General features: G+C 37.9%; 1 protein-coding gene across 11 annotated transcripts in view; it reads left to right on the top strand.

Moving 5' to 3' along the window:
* LOC123764361 (SH3 domain-containing kinase-binding protein 1) overlaps window positions 1–21,007 on the top strand; it is a 180,525-nt gene extending 159,518 nt beyond the window's left edge. For 10 of the 11 annotated variants that reach the window (XM_069315989.1, XM_069315988.1, XM_045752037.2 and 7 more), the window contains 6 exons: window positions 1,511–1,684; window positions 3,114–3,244; window positions 8,792–8,860; window positions 16,569–16,788; window positions 17,855–18,291; window positions 18,781–21,007. In XM_069315989.1, the coding sequence (XP_069172090.1) occupies window positions 1,511–1,684; window positions 3,114–3,244; window positions 8,792–8,860; window positions 16,569–16,788; window positions 17,855–18,291; window positions 18,781–18,942 (1,193 nt within the window). In that variant the 3' untranslated portion in view covers window positions 18,943–21,007. The remainder of the gene's footprint in view (window positions 1–1,510; window positions 1,685–3,113; window positions 3,245–8,791; window positions 8,861–16,568; window positions 16,789–17,854; window positions 18,292–18,780) is intronic. The other variant, XM_069315990.1, reaches the window with a different exon arrangement.
* Window positions 21,008–21,861: the final 854 nt, after the last annotated feature.

Raw genomic sequence — 21,861 nt, 5'->3', positions numbered from 1 at the left:
TCATGCCTAATACTGTCACCTCTTATCATCCGGCTTTGGTGGAGCCGCTCTTGCTTGTTTGGTGTCTGCTCCTCAGTGCCGTTCTGCAAATTGTCTCGTGCATTTTTTTCACCTCTGGTCAACTTGTGTTCCTCCTGAGCTGTTCTGGACTTTTGACCAGCTTTTGTTTTTCTCTTCACCTTGGTTTATGGTTTATTTTTAGCTCATGAGTGTTTCTCCATAGGCTGTGTTTTTGTGTGCAGAATTTTGCTGCTGTATCGGCTTTCTTTGCAAATGTGTCCACAGAGGACATCTGGGCTCCAGGCTTTTGGATGTTCAACTAAGTGTTGGCCTCTAGATCATTGATGGATATCGCTTGGCTTTTCTGCCCTTGTGTGGTGTAAGAGAATATCTATGTAATTTATAGTTAAGGAATGCTTTAAAAGTAAAATGAGAATTATTAAGCTACAAGAGGAAATTCGAATGAACTTCACACAACTACAGTACTGTACTGTATTTTGAATTTATGGGTTTAAGTCATTTAGATACTTGCATTAAATTACAGTATTTTAAATACTTGAGAGGACATAATATTGACATGGAATCAGTTATTACATGATTTCAACAGCTCTCTATACGAAGAGTAAAACTGAGGTGAACACCTCGCAACACGAGTGAGTGCCTCACAGAGCCGTCAACATGCACACCTCCATCTGCTACAAGATTCAACCCCGCTGCCTGAGGAGTGATGAGGTGCATGGGAACACTACACAAGGGGTAGGGAGGCTATAATGCTATACATATTATACACAACTCCTGTGAACGCTGGACACAACTACACTATTAGTCTCACATACACAATTTCTTAAAAGAAATACATTTAAACTACAGTATTCACTGACAGTTAAATATTAATAACAATAAGATGCTAGTCATTACATACGAGCTCCTAGTGCTCCCCTATTATGAATAATCTTTCTTAATTGAAGGTTAAGCAGGATTCTTCATAACTTAAGTGGTGCCCCCCCCCACACCCCACCCCAAAAAAAAAATTGGAACAGAATTTGACAATAAAAATTTAAACTTGAAATTAAGAAAATGTAGATTGAAACAAATGCAGAGACAATAAAACTAAAAACACAAACAACAAAAATGGCAAAAGAAAACATTGAATTCAAAAGTAAATACTGTACAGTAATTATGAAATAACATCACGTGTTTACAGGCAAACAAATACACAAGTAAATAACTCGAGGCAAGAGAATCATGAAAAGTAGCTGTATTCTAAGCTGTAACATTACAGTGGCACTTGGACATTTGGCATGGGGCTGTTTTGCCAAAGGTCCATCTCTCCTGCTGTCTTCTACCATGGATTTTATTGTCACTACTTCATAGTCACCATTTGCCTTCACCTGTGGTCAACATGTGCAAGATGTTAGCGCACACGTGCTCTGTAGATCAGTTGGTTTATACCTATTACATGCTCTACAGAGTTTTATGGTGTTTTTATTTCAGTTATATTTACTTGCAGATAAAGAGCCACCACCACCACTTCCAGAGAAGAAGGTCCAGCCTCCTCCACCTCCAGAGAAGAAGCCACCAGTCCAGTCCAATTCCATACCTGATGCTCATGACGGTAGTCCCACTCCCAGGGACCATACAGAGATTGGAATGCCAAAATTTTTAAAGAAATCTGTCCCAAAAGGTGATATTTTTAATCATGCTCATAAGTAATTTATTAGGTTTAAATATTTATATTTTTCCCTTTACCAGTATCTGGCAGTCTGGTCATTTTTATTTTTGGTCTTGAAGTTACATTTCACTGCGTTACTGTAATCAGTTAAGTCCCACCAAGCATACAACAAAACTGATGTTGCTACAACTTTGGAACGAGGTTTAACATCTTCTAACAAATCTAATAACCAGTATAGCAAGTGGTAACAACATTCTAATATGTCATAAAAACATTATAACAAGATGTAACAACTTTATCACAAGTTGTAACAAGGGAATCATAGGGACTGTTACATTGTGTGTTTACAGGGGTCACTCCTGTGAACCTGGTTTTTTTCCTCTGGTCAGTTTATAATACTGTTTTTTGCACACTCAATAACATCTTGTAACTATACTTAGATAATTAAAAATGGAGCAACACATGGCAGATGGAATTCATTGTGGATAAATGCCATGTAATGAAATGTAGGAATAGGGAAGAACAGGCCATGTGCAGCCTACAAGTTGTGTGGAAAGATATTAAAGAACTCAAGACAAAGAAAGAGATCTGGGGTGGTTCTGGATAGTTCACTGTCGCCAAGAGTGCCACATTAAAGGCATTGGGAGAGGAGTCTATGTTATGCTAGCAAATGTCAGAATTACTTCTAAATTTATGGATTGAGTTGTACTAAAGAAATTGTTCATGACAAATTAGAATAAGCAGCAGTGATGTTGTGTAGATATCTCAAAATTCACATCAGTGAACTAGAAAGGGTGCAAACACATGCTTTTAAATGTCTTTAAGAACTGAACGACAAACATTGTGAAAAGATGCTAAGGCATTAAATGTGCCAAAGCTAGAATACAGAAGTAAGTGAACCGATATGATCACCATGTTAAAAATAGTAACAGGAATCGACAAAATAACAAGGAAGAATTCTTAAAACCTACAACTTGAACAAGAGACCTTATACGTTAGAGCTAAAGCAACAAAAGTTCAGAAAAAATATATGAAAGTTCTCTTATCTGAACAGCATTGTGGAGAGCTGGAACAGTTTAAGTGAGAAGGTGATGGATGCCAAAACTTTCAGCAGTTTCAAAGTGTCAGTACGGCAAGGATTATAGGAAAGATGGGACACCATGAGCTCAATCATCCTTTATCCATGCTTACACATACATGCATGCTTGCTTAGAGAGAGAGATTCTTTCTCTACATCTCTCTTATCTATCTTTCTAGACAATATGTACAGAACTTTTTTAAACTGTAAGAGTCCCCAGTTGAATGATCCTGGGGAACGGGTGCAACAAAATTTTCAGCTTCATAAATACTTTATAGCTGTATAACTTTACAGTATTTTTTTTTTATTTGGCAGTTATATGTATATGAATTACTGTACAGTATAGAAATGTTTCTATTACAGAGAGCTCTGATAAATCGGATGAGTCTAGCTTAACTTTGGATACGGATGGAGAGAAGCTGAAGCATGTCACTCATCTCCGTCCCAAAGGTCCACCACGAAGACGACCACCTTCAGGCATATTCAAAGACAATGTAAGTATGTCTGTTATCTTAGAGAACACACATTTTATTATTATTGTTATTAGTTTATCAAAAGGCTAATCTTTGGTTATTATTTTGTCGGCACTCAATTGCGTATTATACAGTATTGAACTGTAAATAATTTTAATTTGTAATATATTATTTCTTTTTAACTTTCCTAAACTACTGTTGATTACTATGTTGAAACAAATTACTGAGCATTAATTTTGTATATAGTGTGCAGTACAGTGTTCCTTCTTCTAATCTGGGTCTCGGCATCATAAGGGTGAAATTCAATGCAGTCCATGTTCAGTTCAGTCAGGACAGAACGAGTGATATCTATACTACCAGACTACTGTCAACACCAGATATCTCTTGATGTAAACATGTACAAACATTCAGTTGGACAATAATAAATAAAGCTAATTAATATTTAGAAAATATTTAAAAGTTATTACTCATTACTGGGGTTTTATGCTGACCCCAGTAATGTATTAGTGTTTGTCTACAAACATAAAAAGAAGCAAAATTTGTATGTACAGTATGTTTAACACTTTCGCCCGGGCATGACGCAGCATTGTGTCATCCGTTTACTGTCGGTAACACCGGGGATGACGCAGCATTGCGTCATCCACTTTAAATAATCGCCAAAAATCAGGTTTTTATCCGATTTTTTGGGGACTGGTTTTAAAATGTGCGCCGATGTCTTCCCATTTTCTTTGTTGAGCCTCGTGGCCCTCAGGTGGCTTGGCACATGCCGTGGGCCCATTGTTTTCGCTCCACTGTTGTGACCAATGTCGCCTCCCCTCGCATATCAAACGCATGAACATTTCGGCTATTTTCCGTGGCTATATTTCTTACTGCGGCTTTAGAAACTATCTACCCTTACTCCACGATGGATAGTGATCATGAACAAGGCCCTTCCAGGAAGAAAATTGCGAAACAAAGGCTTGAAAAGGGAGGGAATTGGGAGTGTAGCTGGAAGGCGTCTGAGCGCTCACTCGCGGCTAACGCGTGGCCTGTCTTCAACTCGTCGGCGGTTGGAGCGTGCCCAGGTTTTATATTTTATATGCTACTGTTCCGCTAGAGAATTCTATTGCAAACCCATTGAGACCAAAATGAAAGACCTAGGACAAAAATTGAGGTGACCAGAGTGAAAATAGTGAAAACATTTTATTGCGTTTGTGCGCTCCTGGGTAACTCGTTCGCACTTTCTCTGTTTGCTGCGGGTAATTAGCCGGGCTTTTGGAGTTTATATGCATTTAGTGCTGTAGAGAATTCTATTGCGAACACAATGATACCAAATTTAATCTCGTAGGACGAGAATCAAGGTGACAAAGTTGAAGAGAGTATACACTTTTCAGAATTTACGCGCGCTCCCGTGACACCCTGGGTCCCATATCGCACTATTGAGGGGTGGCGTGCGGGGTGAGCGAAAGTGTTAACTTTGAGAAGACTAGTGACTAGATAGGAGGGTGGATTGGTGACTCAAATCACCTTACATAATGCAGAGTGAGCAACACTGTTTGTGTGTGTATGTATATAAGATTATATGAATATATAAGAATTAGACCACAGCATCAGGCTTACTGGTCTATTGTCAAAATGTATGATGTGGCAGGTACCATTTAAATGAACTGGTTTTCACATATATACCTTATGTATACAGTACATTATGCTGACAAGGGTCTTAACTAAGTTGTCATATACACGCCACAGATGAAAATATTGTAAACAAAAATAAGTGAGAACCAGGAGACAAAAGGGGGTGACCATCAGGAACGGTAAACTTTATATAGCACTTCTCTATTCTGCATCATGCATCAAGTTGTAAACTTCCTAAGTGTTATGGACATACTACCCAACAAAACAAATGGTGCATAGATCCAACAACAGGCCGCAGAGCACACTGTCCCTATTTATATTAACAAAACCCTGGTTAATAAAGAAAGAGCATTCTGAATTCCGTAAGCATATTGTTGTCATATTTTCACAACAAAAATTAAGAGAAGGCCTGAAGTTTAGCCAAGACACACACACACTGGTTGGAAAAAACAATTGCAGTCACACATGACTGAGGAGGAATATGCCTGAAGGTACCCAGTGCCCAACATTAATCACTTATTCCCTAGGCTAAGGTAGCAGAGGGACTGCAACAATTGCTGCCCGGTGCTGGTAGATACGGTATTAACAAACTGGAAAAATAAACCACACTAAAACTTGACACACACGCACACACATACAAAGAGAATTATATGCATAAGCTTTGACCCATGGTGCAAGAAATTGTTTCGTTATACATGTATAAACAAGCCACATAATTGAATGGAATTCTACATCTTAAATAAGTGCCTCATTGTCTAAATTAATAATTAATACTTAATAATATTACATGAACCTGTATTTGAATTAGTAAAGATACACATGAATAAATAATGACAAAACAAGATAGCCAATATTTTCTTGGCAGCCTCTCAGCTGATCAAAGCTGTGCACTTCACAATGTCATTATTTCCAGCTCCTAAGATACTAAGCACCCAGTAAATGCTAAACTGTACCCTTTGTCTTTTTGACATTTGAGTTTACTATTAAATGTGGTTAAATGTGAGTTATTTGATTGTAAAGTAGATGTCATTGTAAAATATTTGTGTAGTCTGGATCTCTATGTAGGCTAATTGTTTTTGGTCCAATTGAACTAGATTAGTAGGAGATCACTGTACAGTACTTGACTCACGACTGACACTGGCTTGCACCTGTTATGATGTATCTGTGTTCAGTTATGTCTATATTATGCACACGATACTAAATTAATTTTTTCTTAATTATATTTACGTTTAAAGTTTGCCAGATATTTAGTTTTATTATACTTTCCAGCATAGTGTAGTTATTGTAAATATTATTACTTCAATACATGTTATAATCATTTATTAGTTTCAGGTTCTGTTATTATTATATTTAAATAATCTACACAGCAGCATCAAGTTTAATACAATTAACAAGTAGTGTTTCCTAGTCATACTATTGTATTTTTTCAGATAATTTTGCCATAGTGAAGTACTGTATGTACAATGGAATGAGCAAGTCCCATGAAAACATGCAAACCCAATAATAAAAGGTGTTTAATGAAGCTCTACCAAAAAAATACTATTTGCAACTTAATGTACATAAATAACAAGTTTCTTTATTAAGAATACACATGACAACTTATCCTAACTAACCTTGCAAGTGGCTTGTAACCCGAGACACGTGAGGCTGTGCACACGTACCCATTACAGTCTTCAAAGTTGGCAAGAACAGTGAGAAAACAATAAACTAGCTCCTTGTTTCTTTCATTACCAAGTGAAGAACTGTTCTTCCTGGGAGAATATTTTTCAAATATAAAGAAACTTCCCCCCCCCCCCTTTTTTTTCACTCAAGGTGTCAGTTTGCTAAAGTAGATTGGCAGGCCAGTACCAGGTACTAGTGGTCAGCGACTTAGGTTGTAGACACTAGTACCAGGTGCTAATGGTCAGCAACTCGGGTTGTAGACACTAGTACAGTACCATGTGCTAACAGTCAGCAACTCAGGTTGTCGACATTAGTACCAGGTACTAGCGGTCAGCAACTCGGGTTGTAGATGCTGTGGTCACTTCACTTAGATTTGGCAACATAAAATCAGTTATACAGTATGTAGTTTGAAGCAGTATTCCCAGAGGCAGCTTGTTGCACACACTTGCTTGCCTTTACCTAGACCACCACGTAAATTATCATTAACCAAAGTTGATTAACCAAATGCACCTATTTGATTAATGTTTTAAGTCCTGACTATTCCTGATAAATTACATAATTGTATTGATCAGCTTTTTTTTTATTTTAACCATATGTATTGAGGTTTGTCAATACAGTATAAATTTCTTAAGAAAAGCAAAAGACTGAGAATATTATTATATTCTTTGTTTTTGCATATAAATTACCATATTAAGAAAATTCTGAGTATTTCTCTGAGCTGCACTCTGGTAACTTGTCAAATGTTAAGCACCACTACCAGGCTCTAATGTTGCACGAGTGAATAACAGAAACCAGTACCAGAATCTGGTACACTGAATAGAGGTAAAAGAGAGTCTGGGGATTTTGGATCACTACAGTAACTTTCCCTTTGGCTTCAGCCTCGCCGATCTTTTTCTGGCGAAGAATGAGACTTTGGCCTTTCAAAGGGATTCTTTTGTGATTGATGCTTGGATTCTCTGGCTGGAGACTCATCACACTTTGTCCTGTTGCTGCTGTTTGTCACTAGTACCTGTATGTCATTCAGTATGTTTGAAGGAATGCCCTCTTTGTTAGTCCTCTGTCCTTGAGCTGCTGCACCAGAGTTCAGTTATCTCAGGCAGTCTGGTGTGTGGTTAAATCAAGTCAGCAGGATGTGCTTCCCTTAGATTCATGATGTCTGCACTGCAAGTATGCAGCTTTGGCTGCCTTCTTTGGCAAGGTGTTGTTTGCTATATATTAACCATGATTGTGTGATAAATGATCAGTTGAATTGGTTCTGGGGAGATACCTAGGGGCCCCTCTCGGGAAAACAGTGTTAAATGTAATGAAGCGTCTATTTCTGGTGGGTTCCTTTGGTATTTTCCTGTTCCTGCCCTATATATCTTCCAAGACTTTAAGGGTCATGTGTGGGTGCAGTGCATGAATCGTGTGATTGGTGTCCCAGGTTCATGAGCAGATGAGGCTGCCATCTGGTGGCGATCATGTGGTACAAAACAGTAGTGTGGCCCATGGAATAATTGTTTCCACTGATTAAGCAGTATGAATATAATCTATGCAGTTATCTGTTTTGATGCACTCTTGTAGTCTTCTGCTAGTTTTCTAATGTTTTTTCTTTTGGTTTCTGTAGTGATCCTAAATTCCCAGACTCCCCTTTACTACTACTGAGGAAAGGGGAGTGGACCATATTCTGATATTGGTCTCCAGTAGGCATTCATGAATCCTTAGAACCCATTATGTACAGAAAGTTTGACAGGTTACTAAAATGTAGGCGCGGGAAGATATTGAGAGAGATCTCACAGAAATTGTTTAATAATTTATACTGTAAACAAAAATGAGAATAATATGATACATTTGATTACATTCAACACTGGAATTTTTTAATGTTCAAGTGAATGATCAGGACAAAATCTCAGTTGTTTGCTTCAATAGTGCATGTGTAATACACAGTTTTAATGATGCAGTTAAATTTATTGTTAGTATTATATTGTTACCTTCAAACTGCAATTTTTTTTATTTAAGACACTAAAATGACAAATATTTAATTTGATTTCAGGTTTTAAGTGATTAATTTTCAAATTATAAAATTTATTCATTCTGAAAAATATTCATAAAATATTTTCTTTATATATAATTTCAAGCAAGTAACTGTAAATAAAAATGTGTAATGAGATGCACTGCCGATGGTTGTAGGGGCGGACAGTGACGCCACTTAGTGATGCTCCCTTATGTGCTCTGTCAGCTGGTGGGGCGGTCTGGGCTTCACCTTGTATATCACCATGTCTTCCTCTCTCTCTTTCTCTCTCTGTGGCACAGATGAAAAACCAAAACACCGCAGATTCTGACCCCCAACTACCCCCCACACCCGAAGACGAAGTTGACAGTGTAAGTGTCCTCCCGTAGGCACACTCGCAAAGTGTTCCTCGGTGTTTTGTTAATGCTTATTTTTTATTAGATAAGTACAGTACCTGGAATGGTTTCCTCATTGCTACTGCTTCAGTTTCAATAAGGTATTTATAGTTGACTTGTATTGATTGCAGGCCGTTTTGCTCCCATTTATGTGAATGCTGGTCATCTTGGGTCACACTTGTAACAAGATGAACATATTGCATTCAGTTTTGTTATAATAATTTTATACTGGGGCAATAAAGTATGTCTACTCTGGTGATTGGGTCCAAAACATAACTTATATTGTGTTGGGGTCCTACAGTATGACTGCTTTATTGTATTGGATTCTACAGTATGAATGCTCTATTGTGTTGGGGTCCTACAGTATGACTGCTTTATTGTATTGGGTCCTACAGTATGACTGCTCTATTGTGTTGGGGTCCTACAGTATGACTGCTCTATTGTGTTGAGGTCCTACAATATGTCTGCTCTTTTCTGCTTAGATCCTAAATTATGACTTCTTTATTTTGTTTGTATCCTGGAGAATCTGCTCAATTATGTTTGTATCCTAAAAGATTGTATTAAGATCTTAAAATATTTCTACACTCTTTTGATGGATGGGATTACTAATGTATAGTACTCTAAAGTACTATAATGTGTTGAGGTTCTTAAAGTAAATCTATTTTATTGTGTTGAGTGTCACCAATATGCATGCTGTATTGTTGGACTACTAATGTATATTCTATTGTGTTTTAGTCCTTCAGTATGCTTGCTTAGGTGTGTTGACTTCCTAAAGTACGTCTGCCTTAAAGCGTCTTGTTAAATTTGTGTTATATTTTACAATTGTAATTGATGTGCTTTGGACATGGTTCATGTAGAATTCTATAGGTACAGTACAGTATAAATATGTAATGCACTATCCAGTATCTATGAAGAAGGATAATAGCATGCTGTTTCTAATGACTGGTATAGCCAAGCTAATTTTATTTGAATCAATTTAATCGGAAATAAATAGGTGAATGTCTACGTATTCTTGTGCAGTAATTATCTTTGATTAGTTTGTTGTTTGTAGATATTAATATAAATCTAGGAGAGAGTCAGCATTGTAGTAGAAATATGTTGAATTTAACACATACTTTCAGTGAGCTTTATAATGCATTATGATTCAGTTGAGAGGTGAGATTTAAAACAGCGCTTTGTTCTTATTATGTCATTGATAAGATAAGACTGATGTTAGTCACAAGCATTTAGTTACTTGTGTGGGAGTGCAGGGAGACACACCATGACGGAAGTGTGTGCTTTGTTTATGCTTACGGTCCACGCTTGTTGCCATTAATTTAACATCATCTGCCTCTCTAGAAAACAACTCAACATGAAGAGAACAAGACCACATACATTACACATCTTCCTGGATGTAGGTTTCTTACATTTGTAATTTGTGTACATATGTTGTGTATTATATTTGTTGTAGTATAGTACTGTAGTTAGTGTGGGCAATTTACAACCATAGGGCACTGAGTTTAATTCTCAAGTAGCACTGTACAAAAAGTTGCATTGCATTACACTAAGCACATTATCATTTTAATATTTAAAAAGAATACTGGAATAGATGAACAGGGTTACATTCTTCAGTTGTCATAATTTAATTGAACCATAATTTAATCTAGTTATTGTCGTAGACAATGTGAAGCACTTGTGAACATTCAGTACCCTGTCATAAGTAGCAAGTCACTAGCCAAGTGAAGTAGAGTACAGTGTGTTCCTGTACCTGATATAATCTTATCTTTGGTATCAGATGCACATTTTGCAATGTTTTGTGGGACTGACAAACATGACACCAAAGACACTGTACTTGCATTTGGTTCATCATATTTCTGGCTTAGCATTGGTGGCATGTATACTGACCAGATGAAAATGAAATGAGATTATTTGTTTAGCAGTTTTTGCCAAAGTTGGAGTTGGATGACACAGTACAATAGAGAATGTGTTAGGTGATGCAACTGGTGTACCAGACCCGTGTTGATTTTATAAGGCAGTGGATTATTTAGCTGAGGCGTTGGGATTACCAGGAAGTTTACAAGTCTTCAAAAGAATGATTTGTTGTAAAAAATGCAAATCATTTTATACACAGATGAATTTGAATTGGATTCTGAGGAAAGGAGGATGTTATTGTGATAAGCAGTACTAGGAACCACATGCCATATCCAACTACATCACTTGTTATTTTGTTTTACAATTTTTAATAATTTTAAGCGGAGGTTCTATCCGGGCTTGGTAAGTCTTTGATCAGTTATTCTGGCGTCCCACTGTATTGTTAGTAAGTTCGTGATATTGTATTTTTCTATATTTTCTGTTATTCATGTACATTTTCCCATATACATAAGAGTACAGTATATATGGTGCAAGAGGGATGGCGCAGCAGTGATGAGAAAGATAGGAATGAGAAGAGCAAAACAGTAATAAAAAGAGAGATAGGATGAGAAGAAGAGGGAATGGAGTAAGGGAGAGATAGACTGGAGGAGAGGAGAGGGGAACGAGAGAGAGAGTGAGAAACAATGAGAGATAATAGAAATAAAGACACATTTTTTGGTGTAAAATCTCTTAAAATTCATTGCTTACACTGTGAAGTATGTTGGGACAGGAAACTGGAGATACCTCTTTCATTTATACTTTGTGACTGACCCTAATCTAGCTGTATGGTGGAGCTCCCAGTGGCTCCCTAAAGCTATCTTGCCAAGATTGCTCCATGCTAATGGGTCATATCAGTCACAGAAATTTTGTTTGGCCTACCTGGGACTAGAGCCAGAACCTGGCCTTTCCCTTGACAGAGGTGCAGGCAGCGATTGACAAGTCACCACCCGACTGGGAAAGCATCCATAAAGTCAGCAAAGTTTTACAGACCCTGGAGGGCTCATAGAAAATGAAGCCATGAAACAGGCAAAAAACTTTGCAAATGATTCGCATAGAACAAGGGATTTACTCAAACGAGCGTGAAACTCATTGATACCGATCACCAGCATCAGGCGGCCCAGCCCCTAACCCTCAGCCGACTTCCCTACTCAATTCTGTCAATTCTGTTGCTGATGTTATGTTGACGACTGCTACCTGTAGTAGTGCTGTCTGCCAATTAGTGGGCAAGCCCCTCTGCTTCAAGCTAAGTGCTGGCCATCCATAGGACTTCGTTCGTCTTGCAGGGGCCATTTGCTTGTTCCATTATTTTAGTATTAACTTCACATGAATGTTTATGCTCTAGCTAGTTGTGTGGGCTTAGCTTTTCTTGTGCTTTGTGCTGCATGTGTTTAGGGTTTTCTTCCCTGGGTGCCTGCTAGCACTGCTCTTGTACTGACAGTTATCTTCTGTGTGTTTGGAAGTTTGACCCCCGAGAGGCCAGACCACTGGGTTGGAGAGCCTTGCCTTATATTGTTCAAGTGTCTTAGACTCCTCTGTTTGGACTCTTGGCAGGGGGCATTCAATTGGTTGTTCTGGGGCACACTGAGGTTTGCATGCTTGTTTATATGGTGTGCTGCAGTCATCATTCATAGTCTGATTGTGACAGCTGCATTTGTTGTTTGCTTTTCTGGTTAGCAGCCCCAGTGCCTGGGGTTCCTGCTCAGTTAGCAGCTTTCTGACCCTGGTAATTGTCATGGATCTCTAGCATGGTTCGTTATGAATTAGCCCATCGAGCCAGCCGAGTGTGCGCTTCATGGGTGTTCATCGTTGCTACCTGATGATCATTCTTTCTGCCTCTCCCATGCTGCCTGCTGGATTGGTGAACTCTATGACCCAGAGTTCTGTGAAGTTTGTTCTCACAATGTGTTTGCCCTTACTGATTTGGCTTCAGGTTTGGAAACTTTTCAGGCAGCTGCTGCTTTGCAGGCTAGGTTTGCTAGAATTAGGGATCTCGGCATATTGATCATCTGAACACCCTGGAGTAAAGTAAGTAAACACCCTATGGTGTTTAGTGAACTGAAATTGGAAGTGTTTATGACCACCTGGACTAAGTCCATGCCTCCTTTTCCTTTCCCTGGGAGGTATGGTTTGTCCTGCTTCTTGTCTTTCCCTACAGCTTTGAAGTATTCGATGGTTTTGGAGTTGGGTTGTGGGTTTAACTCGGGGTGTAGCTCGGCCTTCTCTTGGCGTGGTCAAATCCTCTTTTATGACTGAGGTAGCTAAGCGTTTTGGCCCTTCCAGGGTTTTGGGGCATTCGCCTTCACAACTGATTTTTCTCTTTACCCACACTCCAGATCTTCTCCGTGGGAGGATGCCTTTCTATACGCATCACAGGTGTTAGGAGCTTACTATGTCTCTGCCCTGGAGCCTTCATAACAGACTCAAATTCATAGCATTACCAAATTTAGGTACTGCCATGAGGATTCTTTGCATTCAGGAAACTTATGCATGCCTTGGTTTACTTTTCCTATCTTTAATCATGACATGTAGTTTGTTTTGCTACTTTTATACGTTTTGGGCAGTTTTTGTGTTTTTGGTTAATCTCTGATCCCCATGTCTGGAGCCACTTGGGCTGGACGGTAGAGCGACAGTCTCGCTTCATGCAGGTCGGCATTCAATCCCCGACCATCCAAATGGTCAGGCACCATTTCTTTCCCCCCATCCCATTCCAAATCCTTAAGCCTGACCCCTTCTAAGTGCTATATTGTCGTAATGGCCTGATGATTGCCTGATGATTCCCTCCCTCCCAGAGGACCTGGTGGTGGTATAGGCATGTGTGTCGAACTCGAGCCCAAAACACCAGGAAGATACTAAGGCCTCCCAGCAAGAACATTTCATTACCTTTCAACTCGTGATTATTATTTTTGTCTCTGTATTTTACTATTTATGATATCTTTTTGTATTGTGTTGTCTTGTGTAGTTATGTACTAATGTTTGGTTGCCAATACTGTACTTTATTCGTGTTGATTGTTTTATAGATGCATGCTTGTTGATTTTCTTGCTTATTATCTAATATTTTTGGAACCTCTATTTGTCATCTATCAGTAGACTATCTTAAATTTTATCCTTTTCATTTTCTCTTTGTATAATATTCTAACCCGTCCTCTTAAAATTACGTCGCTTTTTGCTCGTTTGCCTGTATAGCCAAAAATGGACGTATTTTGAAATGAAATTAGCTTACTAAAGTGATGTACTGAACTGTTTTCTGTTTTGAGTCCTCAAGGCTTACTCGGTTAGGTTAGGAGAGGAAACTTTCAATTAACGGTTTTCATGACGTTTTGAAATGTTAGGAGAATTTCCTGCCCTCCTAACCTACCAGAGGACCCTTAACTTACTGTTTTGGAAAACAAAAATCCAAAATTTATTTACAAATATTTTTCATTTTGAAGTTACGTCCATTTTCCGCCATACGGGCACACGGCTAAATTCAGACGTAATTTGTAAGAGGACAGGTTGAATATTCAGCACTGTATGTGAGATTGCTTTTTCTTCTTTGGTTTTATATATTTTCTGCATTACATAGACGACACTAATATATGTTTATTTTGAGACTATTCTGCTTTTATATGGACATTGTAAATACAGATTTCTTATTGTATTGTAACTGTACATTTTCTCTATTGTGAAACTAGTTAAACTGCTTGCTTATTTTGTAGTTATAATTTTGTCATTGTTGGGACACATACAAAATTTTCTGGAAAGGTCTCCTCTTCAGTAGCTCCTGAGCTTTATCACTAGCACTGCAAAGCCTTAGTAAGGCCTCTGAGACCCTCCCTTCTCTACTGGGAGCCGGCAGTGTCTGCTGCTTAAATGGTAGGGAGGGACCTTGATCCCAGATTATTCAAAAACAGGAAAACTACAAGAAAGGATAGCTGCAACAAAACAAGGGACCACTTTAAGTAAATCAGTAAACCTGACGTAAATCAGGCAAATGGTCATTACTGTGAGGTAAATATCATTATCATAATGTTATGGATCATCACCAGATGGTTGCCTAGATTGGAGTTTCAATGTGCTGTTGCCTCCCTCACTTGTCTGGTCACTGTACAAGAAGCATGCTTCTGACTGGGCTAATCCTCTGCTTTGAACTTTAAGCCAACACTACTTGGCTTAAAGTTTGAGTGTTGACCTATCCCAAAGACAGTAGTTCTGCTGGAAGCCATTGCTTTTACAGTGTTCATTTCTCCTTCATAACTATGTCAAACCATACCTTAAGATTCTGATTAAACCAGGTCTCTGAGACTTGTTCTAATCTATCAGAAAGCAAGACCAGAATCTGCCCCTTCAAAGAGGCAAGGGGAGCTGAGGATCAAAGATTAACCACAAACTCAAGAGTAAATACCAGCAGCAAGCATACGTGCTACAATCAGCTGCAAGACATAAAGCAAGTACTGGCTGGTAATGAAGCTACCACCAGTACCACAATGTAAATAGATACTGTGTAACAATCATCTTGTACACACCTTCCACCAGATGGTCCCTGCCAGCTTACATTGTCAGTCAGAAGCGAGTCTTGCAAAAAAAATCTGCCACCCCCACAGATAAGAAGAGAACTGGGCAGGGACAGGGTGCTACCTTGGATCCCACCCAGAAAAGGGCATTCAGTGCTTGATTTCTGGGAGGAAAACCTGTAGTTTCTGGCCCCAAAACTAACTCGGTGGTGCCTTAGTAGTGAAGGCCAGCATTCATGAAAAGTAACAATTTAGTGAAATAAAAAAATTGCAGTTAAAGTTTGCCATGTCAAGAGAGGAAGGGCCTAGCTCAGACGAACCTCAAGAGTGCATCAAATGCGCAAGCACAACACGGGCACAGTAAAGCCAAGAGCTTTCTGGGCTGTGTGCATATCAGTTCCTGGGCTTGGTGATTCCTGGTCATTCAGGGATTTTTACCGCCTTTCAGGTGATGTGCCTCGTAATTTTTGGCAGTTTGTCTTCAGGACTGTTCCATTTTTTGTTTACAAGTGTAAACAAAATAAAAAATATGGTCAGAAATGACCAATGTTTGGTCATTTGTGACCATATTTTCAGTCCTTGGGTTTGGTGTTTTGGGCCCCCTGTGTTTACATCTCCTTTTTTTTTTTTTTTTTTTTTTTTTTTTTTTTTTTTTTTTTTAGTCTTCTCTCATGGGGTCAGTTTTACTACCTCGTTCCTTGTGGGGCTGAGGATTTCTGTTTGGGGAGTTTGAGTGAGGTGGCAGGCTGGTTAAGGCCTGTAGGCTTCTGGGCCACCATTTGGTAGGAGTTGGGTGCATCTCAGGGAAGATATTTACTGCTCGGCAATGATCATTTGCCATGTTTACCTCATGGTTATTAATTTACTTCAAACAATCTCTATTTGTTTTTGTTCCGGTTTTCCTTTCTTGAGGAGTTTCGTCAATTTTCAGTCAATCTCTGATACCCAGGTCTCCCTCATATCGAAGTGAGAGCCAGATTCTGGTGTTGACTCTTGATAGACAAGGATTGATAAAGATTAAGCCACCCAAGAGGTGGCACGGGCATGAGTAGCCTGTAAGGTAGATAAAGGCAGGTCTCGGGGTCTGACAAAATTCATATGGCTTGGGAGTGCCAGTACTTAAGCTTGGACAGCTAATGAGGGCCCACCAGAAGAGGCCTTTGACTTTTACCATTTTAATTGTTCATTTTTTTGTGTTAAATATTTATAAATTTTTGGCCTTAAAATGGAGGATTGAATATTTTGTTGTTGTTGTACAGATGGACATAAATAATAACACATTGCTTTCTTTGTTGCTTCTCCAGGACACAGCTCCGCAGACCAATGGTCACCTCGGTGTGACTGAACCTGCCCGGAGTCCCAGTGTTTCCTTAGCTTCACCAACCAGTTCAAAAGCCACAGTTGAGTTACGATCCCGTCCTGAGCCACTGCCAAGACCTGAATCAACAAATTCAGTTCCGTGGCTACAAGAACTTCGACAAAATCAAAAACAAAAGAAGAGACTGTCTGGTATACTTCTCCCTGGTCAGTATCTGTTTCTCCCTGGTTTATATTTGATCATTGACACTGACTACCGTCTTACAGTGTTGTAGAGACCCAACCATTAGTTTAGACTATGTTGGATTATTGCAGAATAAAATTGGCCATTGTGATTAGTTACTCTGTTGGATTATTGTAAATTATTGCCCCTTGGTTTATAATTAATGAGCAGCACAGCAGGCCTACTGGCCTATACTAGGTAGATACCATGAGGATAATTTCTGGTTTTGTTAAGTTTATATTTTTTTTCTTTCCTCAAGGTGTGCATTCACTTTCTCAAGGTCCCCATATGCCCTCTATTACCTGGCTAATACCACTTGCCCTTGACATTTTAAGGGTGAATTGTTGTTATCTGAAATTGTTTGGCCTACCTTCTGTGCTGGTAGGCTATTTGATTGTGCTCTTTAAAAGTAAGGTCTTCCAGCATAATTACTCCCAAATGGTGGGAGCTGTCTCACTGGCTTGGCTGTGACTGAAGTGCTGCTTAGCCTGTGATTCCAGGTGTTCCTTTGCCTTCATATCTTGACCTGCACTGTGGTGACCATTTTCTGGGGCTTGGGGCCGAGTTTCTGGTACCCGAGGTTTCTGCCTGTTGATTACCTGGCATCTGGGGATTTTTATTTCGACCATCGTCTGGTGGTCTCCTCAATCCTTTACCAAAGTCTCTCATTAGTGTTTCCCACTATAGCTCATGTTCAGGCTTGGAGCTTGTTTTGGGTGGTCCTCCTAGGTGTTGGCCTTAAATGTGCTTAAATGTGCAAAAGTTGAATTTTAGTCACACTAATTGATGTGTAGTAGTACATTCAGAATTGTATAAAACATACTGTATAAAAACACCCACAGTGACTTGTGTTGTATACATAATGTAAGTATTGTATTTACAAGGTTAGAATCATGTGGTTTAGTTTTAGTTAGCTTTATTATGTACAAACTTATCATTCTATACTTAGCAAGGCATGGGAACTAGCTAAGTAATTTAAATCATGAAGTGCTTCATTGATAATGCCTCTGGCAAGCTATTTGCAATATAATAACAATATTGTGTTTACAGAAGGTGAAGGTGCCCCTGCTCCAGCACCTGTAATGTCTTCCAAGCCTGCAATGTTACCTCAGAAACTAGAAGACAAACCTGCTGCCAAACCTCCAAAGCCCTCTATGGGCTCGTCTGATGCGCCTGCTGCCACTACTAGGTCCAAGCCAACAGAAGCTCCTCGTCTGCCAACACCAGATTATGATCACAAACCTCTTGTATCCCAGTTTCCTACTTCTAAAAATAAACCACTACCTGCCACACCCTTAGGTGTTACGTCCATGGAAAACAAGAGATTGATAACCAACACTGATACACGAATATCAGTGACACTGTCTCCAGAAAACAAGAAGCCTTCCTCTACCATAGATACTAAAGATAACAAGATGTCAACTTCAGACAGTGGAAATTATGTAGAAGAAAAAATAGACGCTTTATATAAAGAGCTACTTCCTAAAGTAAGTATAATGTTTCAATTTCATTTTTTAGCCATTTGAAACAAAAATACTTGGAAACCCATTAATTGATATGATAATCTTTGCTTCAACTTACATGAACGTTACCTACAGATTCTTTACTGATACCTGTATACAAATTTTATGATTTTATATTTTTATCCTAATAGCCTTATTGACTAGGCATCCAAGCATTTTCTATTGCTTATTTCTGTAAAAGTTCTTTGATATTTCTTCACCTCTGCCACATTTCATGATGTATACTATTCATGGTTTAAACCAGGCAAGATTTCTAATTTGCTGTTTGTTAGAGGCTTACGTGACTTGTAAGAATCTTCTAACATAGAACATTTTATCTTTATTTTATCATTTGTGTTGAAATTTGACTATATACAGAACTTCATATACATCTGAAGATCTAGTACATAATGTACTTGCATTTGTTGCATTTGAAAATTAACTAAAATTTTATCATCTTAATGTCATTCACAGATTAAAGCATTAGAAGATCGCTTAGAGGATCAACGAAAGGAACAAGCTCGACGAATGCAATCACTCATGCATGAATTAGATGAGGAACGTAAAAAGCGTGCTTGCATGGAAGTTGAAATGGAAAGATTGCGGAAGCTTGTAGATGCATATGCTCAAGTTTAGGTGTGAAATGTTGAGCACTTGTACTTTAATGTAATTCTTACCTAGAATTAATGAGAGTATATTACACATACTGTAATGACATCTGCCTTTGCTGAGGCACTCATAATTTGGACACTGACATGATCTGTTTTAGGATTCTGGGTCTTCCTTATAACCTGGACAATATCTTTCCTGCTCTTAAATGGCAGGCGTTGATTATACCTGGAACCCACTGTGTCGGGTTTACGGTCCATGTGTGTGTGTGTAACCCTTTATTTCTTAGTGAAAAGAAGATTTTTAAGTATATGATATGTGAAATTGCTAAAATTATGGTTATGTAAGAACATTGTGCAGTATGCGAGACCGTGTGGTGTAAAATAGTATACAAATAAGTAAATTGTCACTGCCTGCATGTGTTTCTGTGGTCTGATGAATGCTATATAGTCATTTGTGAATGAATTGGGTTGTTGATCTTATGAAAACTTTCTTAATTTGATACTACTGAATGTGAGAAGTGTGGTAGCAGACATTCTGCTGTCACTTGTTTGTCTGTTGTCAGTAATGCAGTATCCTGTGCTGTGTAACTCGTGCGTGTTTTCAGACTAGCGCATAATTGCTACAGTAAAAAATAATTTTCTATTGAACCAAAAATGATTGATGTATGAATTGAGGATGCATGATAGATCTCATAGGAGTGAAGTAGAAGAAATTTTTCAAACTAAGCTATCACATTTTGAAAGTGGGTGCTTTGGAGGCTGCAGTAAGCTGATTTGCAGGTATACGTGCCATGATATCATACAGATTTTGAGAGTTGCTCCTTGTACAGTAGTCACTAGTGATGGGAACCGAATTAGATCTACAGAATACCTCCAGATAGTGTCAATAACAGACTTTTACTGAATTCCGAGTAATTTATTTTTAATGGCATCTTTACTTATCACGTGAAGAATGGACAGGTACTAATTTTGGAGTATGTAATACAGTAGTACAATAGTATAAATTACTTTTAATGCAACAGTATTTAGAATCATCCAGGTTGGCAAAATAGTACAGATTGTACAGCCAGATGTATACACATGAATGGCAATAATGTACAGATTTGCTTCATGTCAAGTACAAAGCTAATTATTTTAATGTGCTTGTTTGCATGAAACTTATTTTGGAAAAAAAAGAAAAAAAATGTGAAGAGAAATATACAGTACATGCATAATAATTTTTAATAAATTAAATTTTTCAAACTAATTTCCTAGAAAACAAGATAACTTTTCTTCAGTTATACTTCCTTGCCAAGGTATATATTGGCATTGATGACAGCCAGACAAAAATTATTGATATAAACACTTTACAAAGGATATAAAACAATGGTACGTTTGCCGTTTTTAATGCTGTAGGTGCTTGAGTAATTTGTCCGCACAGTATTATATGTTTCACATAAACCATAAATTCTAAAAATATCAAAACTAAATGCTTCGGTGGGTAAACATATCACGTGTGTTTAGTTGACATGCCGTACCTGGATGTGAGCTAGTTGAGTAAGTTTATAGGGAGGATACTGTACATTGCATTTTTCTAATATACGATCTAGGGACATGATTTTTATAAATATAGGACATTAAGAGATTTGTACAGTCAAATGTTGTACTTAAAGTGACAGTAATAGTAAGTAGAGGAAACTTGCTGAAAACTGCCATTTGCATCTGGTTATTAGTAATATATTTTTCTTTATTTGATATGTATATTATTTATCTTTGTACTGTTATCTGTGCTATCTAAGAATGCCTCACATTTTACATGTATATATGCACCAAATAATTTTCTTTGATAAATTATGACAGGAATTATTTGTATATGTTGAGAGTAAAGTTTTTCAACATAAAGACTATTGTATGCTGTTACTGTATGTACTTGAATGGCCATCAGTGTTTTGTGCCATGCATATGTTTTGTTGCCTTCATTATTAATGCAACATTTAATGCTGCTGCCTCAAAATACAGAGCTTTCAAGCCTTGTCAAATTTCCAGCAGTAGCCTAACGGCTTCAGCTGTGACCATTTATTTTTGTATCACTTTCTTTTCTATGGGCTGGATTACTTTTGCTTAATGATATGTTCAGAGCATATCTATTAAAATATGCTAAACACAGCATGCATTAATATATATATATATATATATATATATATATATATATATATATATATATATATATATATATATATATATATATATATATATATATATATTAGTATATTTTGGTAGCAGTCTTTCCTGTAGACATATATTATTAAATATGACCGAAAAAGTAAGATTAATAATTCTAACACGAATTTTCTCAATCTTTCGTACAATACGCTTCACTGTTGGAGGTAAATCAAAAATCACTTCTCCAAAATTCATTTTTATTTCTAGTCTGACGCGACACGGGCGCGTTTCGTAAAACTTATTACATTTTCAAAGACTTCACAAATACACAACTGATTAGAACGTATCTCTGATTTTATATCTACATTTGAGTGAGGTGGGAAGGGTGATGTGGCATTAACACAAGACAGAACAGGAGGGGATATTAATAGGGTATTAAAAGTATCAACACAAGACAGAACAGAAACAATGGGTATTGAATAGAAGTGTTTGTAGAAAGCCTATTGGTCCATATTTCTTGATGCTTCTATATTGGAGCGGAGTCTTGAGGTGGGTAGAATATAGTTGTGCAATAATTGGCTGTTGATTGCTGGTGTTGACTTCTTGATGTGTAGTGCCTCGCAAACGTCAAGCCGCCTGCTATCGCTGTATCTATCGATGATTTCTGTGTTGTTTACTAGGATTTCTCTGGCGATGGTTTGGTTATGGGAAGAGATTATATGGTTAAGAAGAGATTACATATAATCTCTTCCCATAACCAAACCATCGCCAGAGAAATCCTAGTAAACAACACAGAAATCAT

Source organism: Procambarus clarkii, chromosome 82, assembly GCF_040958095.1.
Source record: "Procambarus clarkii isolate CNS0578487 chromosome 82, FALCON_Pclarkii_2.0, whole genome shotgun sequence".
Classification (NCBI taxonomy): domain Eukaryota; kingdom Metazoa; phylum Arthropoda; class Malacostraca; order Decapoda; family Cambaridae; genus Procambarus; species Procambarus clarkii.
Note: the sequence above shows the minus strand (reverse complement) of the source record. Positions and strands in the feature narration are given on the sequence as shown.